General features: G+C 35.7%; 1 protein-coding gene across 20 annotated transcripts in view; it reads left to right on the forward strand.

Moving 5' to 3' along the window:
• Window positions 1-5,343: 5,343 nt before the first annotated feature.
• sdk (sidekick cell adhesion molecule) overlaps window positions 5,344-14,539 on the forward strand; it is a 459,794-nt gene continuing 450,598 nt past the window's right edge. For 16 of the 20 annotated variants that reach the window (XM_073975465.1, XM_073975468.1, XM_073975471.1 and 13 more), the window contains exon 1: window positions 5,349-6,913. In XM_073975465.1, the coding sequence (XP_073831566.1) occupies window positions 6,736-6,913 (178 nt within the window). In that variant the 5' untranslated portion in view covers window positions 5,349-6,735. Of the gene's footprint in view, window positions 6,914-14,539 lie in introns of all 20 variants that reach the window. The other 4 variants (XM_073975479.1, XM_073975482.1, XM_073975481.1 and 1 more) reach the window with 2 other exon arrangements.

The following is a 14,539-nucleotide window of genomic DNA, read 5'->3' on the forward strand; positions in this document are numbered from 1 at the left end:
AGTAAAAAACTAAATTCACGCGGGGTTCAAAGGAAATTGAATGACACTTGTAAATCTTAAACGCAAAAAATAGGTGTTTTTAAAAAAAAATACACTCATCAAATTTTAACCTTTAGACTACAATTACTAGGATACTGTAAGGAGCACACTCATGGGATATATATTAAACGACGTAGAATCACGAGTTCTATAATCCTATTATGAGTTTGGAACATTATCCTGTTGCGCGTCCGGATTATTACAAAAATTCAAAAAAACCCCGAAATTCCGGCTTCAAAATGCCAGCATAAATTTTAGGTGTATGCAGTGGATATATCGAACAATCATACACTAGTATCATGTTGCCCATGGAGTATTCCGTCATTTTTTCAGAAATTGGAATAAAGACACTTGTTGACTTCAACCAATTTTTACCCATTTTTCTACATTGATGCCAACACAGCTTCCACGAAAATTAATTTTCATGGTCAACATTATGGAATCCCTCCTAAAAGATTTCCATTTAAAGACTTTCAGTCATACTATATGGAATATGTTAACAGTTCGCGAATTCTGAATGGGTGAAACTCGGATTCATCAATTGTAAAACATTTTTATACCCTCCACCATAACATGGAGGGTATAATTAAATTTGTCATTCCGTTTGTAACACATCGAAATTTTAATCGAAGACCCTATGATTCTTGATCAGGGTAAAATTCTAAGTCTGTTGAAATCAAGATACAGCTCGCAATTTTTAAGATAGAGCTATGTAGTTTGGTATAGAAGTTTCTATTACCCCAAGGATGTTTGGCATTGCAGATGGGCTATATCCGTCCACGTTTTGACATAGACTCCATAGAACAGTACCACCCAATTTTCGGTATTTTGAAGGCTTCAGCCTCATTATCCCACCGAAATGACTGAAATTTGGTACTTAGTCTTCGTTGGGGGTATAAAACTTTTCCCCAGAAATTTTTCGGTATAGGTTCAAGCCTTCATATAACACCCATAGAACGTACCTCCCTATTTCCGGTATTTTGAAGGCTGTGGCTTAAATTTTCCACCGAAATGGCTGAAATTTGGTATTTGGTCTTCGTTTGGGCTACTAAACATTCTATTGGAAATTTGTCGGTATAGGTACACGCCATCATATTGTCCCCATAAAACGTACCTCCCGATTTCCGGTATTTTGAAGGTTTTAGCCTCATTATCACACCGAAATTGCTGAAATTTGGTACTTAGTCTTGGTTGGGGGTGTAAAACTTTTTACCAGAAATTTGTCGGTATAGGTCCACGCCATCATATAGCCCCCATAGAACGTACCTCCCGATTTCCGGTATTTTGAAGGTTTTAGCCTTATTATCACACCGAAATGGCTGAAATTTGGTACTTAGTCCCGGTTGGGGGTGTAAAACGTTCTCCCAGAAATTTGTCAGTATAGTTCCACGCCTTAGTATAGCCCCCATAGAACGGTACCTCCCTATTTCCGGTATTTTGAAGGCTGTAGCCTCAATTTTCCACCGAAATGGCTGAAATTTGCTATTTGGTCTTCGAAGGTCCACGCTTTCGTATAGCCCCCATAGAACGGTACCACCCAATTTTCGGTATTTTGAAGGTTAGCCTTATTATCACGCCAAAATGGCTAAATTCTTTGGTACTAAGTCTTCGTTGGGGGTGTAAAACTTTCTTCCAGAAATTTGTCGGTATAGCTCCAAGCCACCATATAACCCCCATATAACGTACCTCCCGATTTCCGGTATTTTGAAGGTTGTGGCCTGAACCGTCCTTCCCGAATTTCGGTATTTTGAAAGTTAGTCGAATAGTTTTACCGAGCTTGCTGAAATTTCGTATTAAGTTTTCTTCATAAACGAAAGGAAACTAATGGCCGGTTTCTTTAAGACGATTCGAATCAGAACTAGTTCGAATTATTACCAAACTCCAGTAATTGTAGAAAATTTTTGTTTGATTGAAAACACAAACGAAGCAAATATTTTTCAAAAAACAGAAGTTTGGTAGGAATTTAAACAAATTTAAATTCGAATCGTGTTAGTAAAACAGGCCCTAAATGTTCCATTTTACTTCAATACAACTCCTGGTGGAGGGTATTACAAGTTCGGCCTCACCAAACTTAACGTTGTTCTTATTTGTTGGTTTTTACAATATAGCCTTTTTTAGCCTAAAGGCTGAGGGTTAGGCTGGGGCGATTTGTATGAAATGAAAAAAACCTTAATGGGCTCTTCGCGTTCTGATCCCTGGGATTGAACGTAGAAAAAAGTCCACTAGACAGACCATAGGTCTACGGTGAAAATCGAGCTTCCCGATTTTGAGTTTAAGTTTTTTATCCACGTTTTTTGGACAATGTGCCATATAAGCCAGCCAAACCATTGAGATTTTCGATCCAATACACAGACGAAAATTGTAGCCAAGGCAGTAATTAAGAACTCTCTAATACATCGCAAAAGCATTGGAACGCTCCTTCAGGCCGTTTTGGCCTTGAGAAGGTGCAAACTTTTCGGAAAATGTCGATAAATGGCACTGTGCTACAAAAGTTGATCAGAAATATATTCAAGCGATCTGATGCAAAATTATATCGTGTTGGGATCCATGGACAACGAACATGCATTTAGTTCGTTTGGGTCACTTCGTTTTATTTTTTTTTATAACGGTAAAAGTAGTGAAAATCTGGGTTTCTTACATTTTCAAATTTAAACGGGCATATCTTCTTTTTTTCACAAGGGATTTCTATTAATCCTTCTTCATTTTAAAAGGGTGAATAATATCTTTAGAACAAGTTATTATTTTTTTAAATCGGTTAACAAATGGGTTAGGTTATAGTGGTTTAGGTCTGAAAAATCCCACATAAACTATAACTGAATTTCTCACAATTTTCAAAAATATAATGCTTTTTTGTTTTGTTCAATATTTATTTCGAAAATTGTGAGAAGTTCAATTATAGTTTTTTTTGTGGGGTTTTTCAGACTTAAACCACTATAACCTAGCCATTTGTTAACCGATTAAAGAAAGATCAATAGAAATCCGTTCTGAAAAAAATATGATATGCTCAGATTTCACTGCTTTTAACGTTAAAAAAATATAATAAAACGAAGTGACCCAAACTAAAGGCATTTTCGTTGTCCATGGATCAAAACACGATAGAATTTTGCATTAGAACGCTTGAATATTTTTCTGGTCAACTTTTGTAGCACAGTGCCATTTATCGACATTTTCCGACAAGTTTGCACCTTCTCAAGGCCAAAACTGCCTAAAGGAGCGTTCCAATGCTTTTGCGATGTATTAGAGAGTTCTTAAATACTGTCTTGGCTACAATTTTTGTCTTTGTTGTTGGATCGAAAATCTCAGTGGTTTGGCTGTTATATGGCAAATTGTCCAAAAAACGTGGATAAAAAACTTAAACTCAAAATCGGGAGGCTCGATTTTCACCGTAGACCTATGGTCTAGTGGACTTTTTTGCTCAGTTCAATCCCAGGAATAAGAAATGCGAAGGGCCCATTAAGGTTTTCAAATCTCCCCGGCCTACTGAAGGGCATAAATGTTGATTTCTTGATGATACGAAAATTAAAAAGTGAAATAAATTGCTTAAACTTTAAAGTTTTGTTTTTCAAAACAGTCAGGCTTAATCCCATAGTCGTTGTTTTAATATTTTATTAAAACAACTTTAATTTATTAGTGGGAAAAAATTGGCGATGTTTACCAAGGGGTAAGGCAGGGAATACTATAGTTTCAAATCTCGCCACAGATCTTCATCAGTTCCCTTGTTTCTTGTTTTTCAATAAGAAACTTTTTATACCCAAGTGTCAATTGCTAGCTCAAATAGATAGGAAAACTTTATACATGAATTTAGCTCCACGACAACTGGTTTTACATTCTTTATAAGGTTGGTTATTCAATCACTTCATCCGCTTGCGTGGGAATTGGGTTAGCCTCCGTTTTTGGAACATGGACTTTCTTTGTTTCTGGCATCAGCCATATCCCAGTTCTGGGAAAGGACAGGTTTAAGTTGTTGAAAAACAAGAAACAAGGGAACTGATGAAGATCTGTGGCGAGATCTGAAACTATAGTATTCCCTGTCTTACCCCTTGGTAAACATCGCCAATTTTTCCCCACTAATAAATTAAAGTTGTTTTAATAAAATATTAAAACAACGAATATCAGGTATGTGATGAAAACCGAATCGAATCGATTTGCTGAATCGAAATGGTATATAATCGGAGTGCCGTTGATGATATATATAGTTTTACTTCGCAAACGGTTCTTATTTGAATAATATTTTTAAAATCCATTGTCAATTTCATTAAAATATACACCAAAATTAGAGATATACGATTTCGATTTATGGCAAAACGAGTCGAATCGTTTTCCATCACATACCTGTATGGGATTAAGCCTGACTATTTTGAAAAACAAAATAGAAGTCGTCATCCCAAACAAAAAACGCCAACTTTCCTAATTGTGAGACCTGGCACCGTCGAAATGTTGTTTATTGCTGTAATATGCAATACCAACAAATTAGTTATGTGTTTTTTCGTCGAGAATCGACGAACGCATAGCAGTGGGAAAGATTTGGTTTTGTTTGCAAGTGAAGTTGCTAGAGTTTAGGTAGTGCCAAAGAAATTCTCGATCAGAGTGTTTCTTTGCGCACGTATCTATTTGAGCTAGCAATTGACACTTGGGTATAAAAAGTTTCTTGTTGAAAAACAAGAAACAAGGGAACTGATGAAGATCTGTGGCGAGATCTGAAACTATAGTATTCCCTGCCTTACCCCTTGGTAAACATCGCCAATTTTTTCCCACTAATAAATTAAAGTTGTTTTAATAAAATATTAAAACAACGACTATGGGATTAAGCCTTACTATTTTGAAAAACAAAATAGAAGTCGTCATCCCAAACAAAAAACGCCAACCCTCCTAACTTTAAAGTTGTAAACCGACCACAAAGTACATTAATGTATTAAGATGTTAAAGGTAACACTGGTAAAATGTAAACAAAAATCAAAACATCACTCAAAACCCAACAATAGCAAAAAATAACAATAAGAAAAAATACCGGGCTCCAAAATCAAAAGGGGCAATAATACTGGGGTTACATTACTACGGAAAGAATTTATAATTTAATATATTTGTATTCCTACAATTTAATACATTATTGAAATTTATTTTATTTTTTATTTGTTTGCAGAGTATAATAAATTAATTCCCCAATTCCATACCAATGCTCCTTTGCTCCACCAGTAAACAAAACACATTCTCACTCAGCCAACGAAAATGCACTCACTCTTTAAAAGAGTATTTTCTACTCATTCGTAAGGGCTTTGACAAGCCGACAACACTGAGCAGGCACTCAGTCGTATTTGGTGTGTCGTACGAGAAAAACATTGGACGGGTGAATAATGTCGGTCGGTTAGTGAAAACAAGCATTGCATGTTTTTGGCTCTCAGTGTATGTGGTTGTTGTACTGTGTGGTAGTTTTTCTTTCAATTGTTGGTACAAAACAAGTACAAATAAACGTAGCAACACTACCAACCAGAAAGGGCCAGTCAACAACACAAGAAGAAAGAAGTGTTAAGAAAAAAGTTGCCATTGAATGGAAACAAATAAATAAAAAAATATTGCGTTGCTTTTTGTTTAAAAAATAATAAATAACAATAAATTGAGTGAAATAATTCAAATGAATTTTAAAAAGTTTAAACAATTCAAAGGAAATATGTGAGCTGTCTATGAATATCTATACCTTTATTCTAGCAACAACAAAACCAAACAAAAAAGTTGTTTGACCACTTTTGTAAACAACGTTAAGAGCAACACAAAAATTATATCTCCTCTGTTTGTTGCCTGTATTAATCATCATCGGCCATAAACAATGGCAACAGAAAAAGTTTAAAACAATGCGTTTTGTTGGTGTTTGAGGTCGAAACGAAAATCACATTGAATGCTATATAGATAGAGTGGCAAATACATATTTAGATATGCAAATCGAAATAGTTTTGAAATTGCCAATGAAATTTTAATAGTGCAACAATTTGAAATTCTAGTGATTGTGGCAAGCAGAATTTTTAATACAGAATTCAAATGAAAATTTCTTGGAGAAAAATAATCATCCCAAAAACCACAACTATACCTACTTAACCAACTTCCATCAGATCAACAAACCAACGAATCAACCATTATTTTCCAATACATGTAAATTGTTGTTTATTTTGTTTTGTGAGCGTGTGTGTGTGCGACAACAACGTATTTATTGTTGTTGTTATTAGTGTGCTTCATTCTTATTCACCTTTATCTTTTGTGAACGTCATCCGTGAGAAGCAGTCAGTTAAAGCGCCCAAATAAAGGCAGGTGTGTTTTAATAAGAAATTCTCATTAAAAAAAGAGTGACCAAACCAGTGAGAGCAAGAGAAAAACTCGTTGAGATCAACGATCAGTAACCGCCGTGTTGTGTTCACCTTTATAATTCACATTTGAGGAGAAAAGGTAAAAATAAAATAGTATTCCCTCTCCATATTCGTCAAGAGTGTTGAGTGCTTTGAAATAAACAAAACAAACAAAGAAAAATTCAACACAAAAAAGATGAAATAAATAACAAAAGAAGAAAGAAGAAGTGCTGTACTAAACCTACAACAAAAGTTTAGTTTTACCCTACGAAATATAACAAAATTATCTGCATATTTTTTGTGCAATTCTTGACAAAAACAAAAAACAAATCGACTAAAAACCATCCAAAACATAAACACCACAATGGAGGAATTAGAAAGGCGGCTGCATTCCATTAACCCCAAATTAGCAACAGAAGAACAACGTGTGGTGCACCATTTAACAATCAACCAAAAGAAGCAGAGAATATCAAAGATTCATTTGTGGATTACCTTAGCAATCTTTGTGCTCTGCCAACAAATCAACAGTTGTTATTCTTTAGGTAAGTTTTATTAAAATTATTTTATTTAAAAATTGCAATGAAGTTTCCCAACAAATTTTAAATGCTTTTCATATTGAATTACACCTTCATATGGCATAAATAAATATTTAGTGTGTTATAAAAATGCTGACTTGATTAAAAAAACTGACCATATTGTTCGTCATGGAAAAAATGTTTGTGTCATCATCGTTGTTGTAATCCAATGTTTTAGTGTTGTTGTTTTGATTGTTGTCTTTGTTGTTGATGGCTCCACTTGTTATCAAGTCTAGCTGCATATTTACGTGAGATCCAAAGATATTTCTTGGAAATTGTTAGTGACAAAACTTTTATTCGTGGAGTTATTTTTAATTGAAATGTGAGAATTATTTTTACAGTGTTTTATTTAACTTACTTTGTGGTCCGTTTAGTTCAAATCTAATAACTCAATTTTGACACAGTTGTAGCTGACCAATCAGACTAAAACTTTGCACGCTTTTCAGATTTGGATGAAAATAAATTAATATGAAATTACAACAAAGATTGGTCCATTTTACATTGTTTAACGGTGTTTTAATTTAATTGCATTTCAAATCTGATAACTCAATTTTGACACAGTTGCAGTTGACCAATCGGACTAAAACTTTGCACGCTTTTCAGATTTGGATGACAATACATGAATATGAAATTAGAACAAAGATTGGTCCATTTTACAATGTTTTAACGGTGTTTTGTTTAACTTGCATTTCAACTCTGGTAACTCATTTTCCACACAGTTGCAGTTGACCAATCGAACTGAAACTTTGCACACTTTTCAGATTTGGATGACAATACATGAATATGGGACCAATTTTCCTACAGCCCATATAGCGGTACCACCCGATTTCAGGTATTTTAAGGATTTTATCTTCAGACAGACATGATACAGACATTTCCCCACCAAAAATTGTGAACATAGGTCCAGGTTTTGGTATAGCCCCCTTATAGCGGCACCACCCGATTTCAAGTATTATGAGGATTTTGTCTTCATTTTTAGCCAGAATTGGCTGTAGCTTGGCATTTGGAGTTCCCAATGGTAAAGAAACTACAGGGTGAAAAATTGTTTATAAAGTTAAATAAACTCTAAACTATTTGTATTAGATTAACATGTAATATACATTTTAAATGTCTATCATGTCAACATTAAAAAAATACAAAAACATTTAGATATAATTAAATATAATAAATAATTATAGGGTACAATGTAAAAACACCCAAAAATAAACGTGCAAGCCAAAATGGGACAGAGGGCAACACTTATCCCTAATATTACAACGCTGTATATGCGCGTGTTGTTACTTCACTGTGATTACTTACACAATTGTGGGGAACACCTAAATTACAATTTAGTGTGCATTTCGCGGTGTAATAACAACAAAAATGGCGAAATCTGGACGAGGTGCCCTAACTGGAATAGAAGTTAGAAAACTTGTTATTAAACATGCAGAAGATGGCAAATCTGTTCGTGCCATTGCCAAAATGGTTAATCGAAGCCACTCAACTGTTTACAATATCATTAAACCATATAGAAACTCCAAAATTATACAAAATAAACCAAAAAAGCCCATAACAAAATTTTTACTGAAGCCGAAGAACGGTTTCTCTTACGAAAAATAAAATCAAATCCATTTTTAAGTGCGCCAAAACTTGCTTCCATATCACAAAATGAGTTAGGTAAAAAAGTTTTTGAGAATACAATACGCAATGTGCTACGCAGAGCTGGTTTTAATGGAAGAAGAGCACGGCAGAAACCTCTTATTAACCCACGTAACCGAGAATTCGATTCAATTTCGCAAAAGAGCACGAAATGATAGATTTTTCTTTCTGGAAGAACGTTATGTTTACAGATGAATGTAAATTTATCGTTTTTGGGTCAGATGGCAAACCTATAGTGTGGAGAAGAAAAAATGAATAGCTTCGCTTATGTAATCTAAAATCGACGGTTAAGCACGGCGGTGGTTCTGTAATGGTATGGGGCTCATTTTCGGCAGAAGGGCCAGGAATTTTGCATTTTATTGATGGAATCATAGACCAAAATATGTATTTAAACATTTTAAAGGACAATATACCAAAAAGTGTGGAAAAATTGGGTTTTAGCGAAGGCTGGCAGTTTTACCAAGATAACGATCCCAAGCACAAGGCGTATAAAGTTCGTTCTAGGCTGCTGTACAATGTTCCCCATGTTATGGAAACACCTCCCCAGAGTCCAGACATTAATCCCATTGAGAACTTGTGGGATTTTTTGAAGAAAAAAGTTAATGAACGCGGGGTTTCCAACAGAATTGAACTAAAAAGGGTCCTTTTCGAAGAATGGGGAAAAATACCACCTGACTACTGTAAAACATTGGTCGAATCTGTTCCAAAACGATTAAAAATGGTGAAAAAGAATAACGGATTACATATTGACTATTAGTTTATAAAACAAGTAAGAAAGTATCAGTCAGCTGAGCCGACAGAGATATACCCTCAGCCACGTACCCGAAGAAAAAAAAGTTAACACAATACTTCTGTAGGTTTTTTAGCTGTTGGGAAAATTTTCCAGGATGGAAAGGGCCGCAACAAACTACATGTTGCAACAAAATTCAGAATGATCCAAGACGAATGCATTTTTTCCAAACTTTGGGTAGGGTCTACCCATAGCAGTGATCCGGTGTAGTACATATTCGGAGCTAATACAAATCTATGGATCTTTTCCTTACAGACTATACGAGTATAATTAAAAATAAACTTCATTTTCTGAATTTAAATATATTACAATTTTACTTTTCAATTTACAAAGTTTGAGCTATTTTACACATTAGCCAGTTTAGGTGGTGCCGGTAGGATTTTCTGGACCTTTTTGGGTCATTATCTCAGGAAGTATGGACTTTCCCACGAAAAAAATTACAACGTCGTAACAGGGGCCGCAAGTGCAACCTGCTGCGTCACAAATTAATAAGATCAGAGAGGAGTTGTTAAACTATACTTTTTCCAAATTTTGTGTGGGAGGTACTCAAATGAGTGGACCGATATAGTCCATATTACAACTCGATCTATGCCTGAAAGTAATATTACCAATAGCAAAGTTTGGCTCAATTCGGTTATTCCCTCCTAGAGTTATCATGCCCACAATCTTGGCGAAAAATTTTGAACCTTTGTGGGGGAGGTACAGGAAGGAGTGGACCGATATGGTCTATCTTCGAATTTAAACGAAGTTTGGACAAAATATTGAAAGACCCAAAATTTTAACCAAATATGTTGATCCGTTCGGGAGTTATCGTGCACTCTAACTACGACACATGGTATTATATGGGTTGTTTGCAGTTTTCGTGATTTCTGAGGATATATGGACTTGCTCCTGAAAAAAATTATATCGTCGTAATGGGGGTAGTGAATACAAGTGGCTGCAACAAAAATCAAAGCGATTCGAGAGCAGGCCTTAAACTGCACTTAAGCAAAATTTTGTGTGGGAGGTACCCGAAAGAGTGAACTAATAGGGTCCATATTGGAACCTCATCTATGTCTGGTAGAAATGTCACGATGTGCAAAGTATGAACTAATTCGGTTACTCCCTTCAAGAGTTGTCGTGCGGACAATTTTTCCGAACATTTTTGAACTTTTGTGGGGGAGGTACCTGAAGGAGTGGACCGATATGGCGCATCTTCGAACTTAAATCAAATCTGGACAAAATATTTCGATACCCAAAATTTGAACCGAATCGAATGATCCGTTCGAGAGTTATCGTGCGCACCAGCCAGCCAGACAGACAGACGGACAGACAGACAGACAGACGGACGGACATTGCTCAATCGACTCAAAATTGTCTGAAACGTCTAAAACGGGTCTAAAACCATTATTTCGATGAGGCACATTTTTGGCCGTATCAAAGTGTAAATACCCTCTTTAGCCTAAAGGCTGAGGGTATAAAAATCACTTAAAACTTGAAACTGTCCCATTTTGGCTTGCGGATGAATTATAGACTATTTTATGTTTTTTAATACAACTTTTTGAATAAAGAATGAATTTTAATTCTGGTTTTTGTTTTTTATAGTTTAGAATATATATAATAAAAGTCCATATAAAAAGTTTTCAATTTTGTTTTTATACCCTCAGCATTTATGCTAACGAGGGTATATACACTTTCATACGGGCAAAATGTGCCTCATCGAAATAATGGTTTTAGACCCCAAGTATGTTTAGACGAAATGTGTTTCAGACAATTTGGAGTCGTTTGAGCAATGTCCGTCCGTCTGTCTGTCTGTCTGTCTGCCTGTCTGGCTGGCTGGAGCGCACGATAACTCTCGAACGGATCAACCGATTCGGTCCAAAGTTTGGCCTTCGTAATATTTTGTCCAAACTTAGTTTAAGTTCGAAGATGGGTTATATCGGTCCACTCCTTCGGGTACCTCCCCCACAAAAGTTCGAAAATGTTCGGATATTTTGTACGTACGATAACTCTTGAAGAAAGTAACCGATGTGGTCCATAATTGGCAACTCGTGAAATGTCTACGAGATTTAGATGAGGTTCCAATATGGACTCAATCGTTCCACTCCTTCGGGTACCTCCCACACAAAATTTCGGATAAGTTCAGTTTAGGACCTGTTCTCGAATCGCTTTGATTTTTGTTTTAGCAAATTGTATTCACTGTCCCCCATACGACGGTACAAGTTTCATCAGGGGCAAGTCCATAGTTCCTGAAAAAGTAGCCTGAATGTTGCACAAAACCCCTATGACACTGTGTGAGATGGTTGGAGCGCAACGGATCTGCCGATTGGGTCCAAAATTTGGCCTTAGTAATATTTTGTCCAAACATAGTTTATGTTCGAAGATAAGCCATATCGGTCCACTCCTTCAGGAACCTTCCCCACAAAATTTCAAAAATGTTCGGAAAAATTTTTCGTACGGTAACTTTTGAAGGGAGTGGCCGAATTGGTCCATACTTTACACATCCTAATATATCTACCAGATATAGATCAGGTTCAAATATGTACTATATTTTTCCACTTCATCCAGTACCTCCCAAACCAAATTTAGGATAAGTTTACTTTAAGACCTGCTATCGAATCACTTTGATTTTCGTTGAAGCAACTTGCATTCGCTGCCTCAATTACGATGGTAAAAGTTTCTTCAGGGGCAAATCCACACTTCTTGGACAACCAGCCCGAAGGGTGTAAAAATCCCCTATGGCACCATATGTAGTGGCTTGAGATCCACTTCCATAATGGTCAATGTCGATCTATTCCTTTAAGTATTTCCTCCGCAAAACTTTTGCTCTTTAAACCTAATCAACATTTTTGTCGTTTCATACGCCCAAAATTTTTAAAACCCTGTCGGCCAACCGACTGATACTTTTTTACTTGTTGCTTTTAATTTATTTGGTTTACAAATGAAGTTTAAGTACTGTCTCATTTTGGCTTGCACTGAGTGTAGGTCCAGGTTTTGATATAGCCCCCACATAGTGGTACCACCCGATGTTTTAAGGATTTTACCTTCATTTTTAGCCAGAATTGGCTGTAACTTACCATTTGGAGTTCCCAATGGTACAGAAACTTCCCAACCAACAATTTACTAAAAAGTATTTACTAAAAAGTTAAAAATAAAAAATAATTTAAAAAAATTAAGTTTCAGTGTTTTATTTAGAAATGCACTTAAAACTAGAAAATAATTTGTCACTTAGCCTCAATAAATACATATATTCTTTCTCATGATGGAATCTCTCAAATAAAACGCTTGCATTTAAATTATAAATAGTGGCAATATTAAACGGCAAGCGTTTTATTTGAGAGATTCCATCATGAGAAAGAATATATTTATTGAGGCTAAGCGACAAATTATTTTCTAGTTTTGAGTGCTTTTTCTAAATAAAACACTGAAACTTAATTTTTTTAAATTATTTTTTATTTTTAACTTTTTAGTAAATACATTTTCTTGACCAATGACATACACGGTGCGCCTGAACCAACTGAAAGAGCAACGATCATTGATGAGAAAAATCCAAAAGCAAGAACAAATCGCTAAAGGAATTTTTAAATAAATCACAGTCAAAGTTCACATTTTTAGGTGTTTTTAGGTTTCCACGATATTGCTTGGACACGGCAAGTTTTATGGAATTGGGATTAGAGAAAATGTAGCAGTGAAAATGCTCTACTATATTTTCTTAAGTCCCATTTCGATAGGGCTTACGGTTTCCATGCAAAGTCCTTAAAACATAAAAACCCATAAAATATTAATTTGGTCGCAATTTATTTAAAAATCCCTTTAGAGATTTGTTCTTTTTATACCCTGCACCACACTGTGGTAAGGGTGTGCATTTGCATGTAACATACAAAAAGAAACGAAATAGGCCCATAGTCCCTTTTGGGGATATACATATAATCACTTCGCTTCGATTTATGCATGTCCGTCCGTCCGTCTGTCCATGTATTTTTGTTCGCAACGTACAGGTCACATTTTTTGCCCGATTCAGCTGAAAATTGGGGAATACAATTTTTTAGCCATAGCCACTCTATTGCTTTTGCTGAAAATCGGTTCAGATTTGGATATAGCTCCCATATATATTTTCAGCCGATTTCACGTATTTTCTGTACCACACACGCTATATGTGTCCGATTTCGAAATTTGGTATGTGTGACTGAATTCGGTCTAGAAATAAATACGCCAAATTATATCAAAATCGGTTGAGATTTGGATATAGCTCCCATATATATTTTCGCCCGATTTCACGTTTTTGCTGCACCAAACTCGCTATATACGTCCGATTTTGATGAAATTTGGAATGTTTGACTGAATTTGGTATAGAAATAAGTGTGCCAAATTATATCGAAATCGGTTCAGATTTGGATATAGCTCCCATATATATTTTCGGCCAATTTCACGTATTTTCTGTACCAAACACGCTATATATTTCCGATTTCGATGAAAAATGTGCCAAATTATATCGAAATCGGTTCAGATTTGTGTATATCTCCCATATATATTTTCCAAATACGCTATGTAAGTCCGATTTCAATGATATTTGGAATGTGTGACTGAATTCGGTCTGGAAATTAATGTGCCAAATTATATCGAAATCGGTTAAGATCTGGATATATGTAGCTCCGATTTATATTTTACATATTCACAGTGGTGTAGGGTATAATATAGTCGGCCCCGCCCGAATTTGATCCTTGAAGGGAGTAACCGATTTGGTCCATACTTTGCACATCGTGAAATTTCTACCAGACTTAGATGAGGTTCCAATATGGACTCAATCGGACCACTCTTTCGGGTACCTCCCACACAAAATTTCGGAAAAGTTCAGTTTAGGACTTGCTCTCGAATCGCTTTGATATTTTATCAGGGCAAGTCCATACGTCTTGAGAAAATAGCCTGAAAGTAACAAAAAACCCCTATGACACAGTGTGTAGTGGTTGGGCGCAAGATAACTTTCTAACGGATCTGCCGATTCGGTCCAAAATGACGCCTTCGTAATATTTTTTGCAAACTTAGTTTAAGTTCGAAGATAAGCCATATCGGTACACTCCTTCAGGTACCTCCCCCACAAAAGTTAAAAATATTCGGAAAAATTGTGCGCACGATAACTTTAGATGGGAGTGACTGATTTGGTCCATACCTTACACATCCTAATATTT

The sequence above is a fragment of the Musca autumnalis genome, unplaced genomic scaffold, assembly GCF_047663935.1.
Source record: "Musca autumnalis isolate F117 unplaced genomic scaffold, ASM4766393v1 scaffold_3, whole genome shotgun sequence".
NCBI lineage: Eukaryota > Metazoa > Arthropoda > Insecta > Diptera > Muscidae > Musca > Musca autumnalis.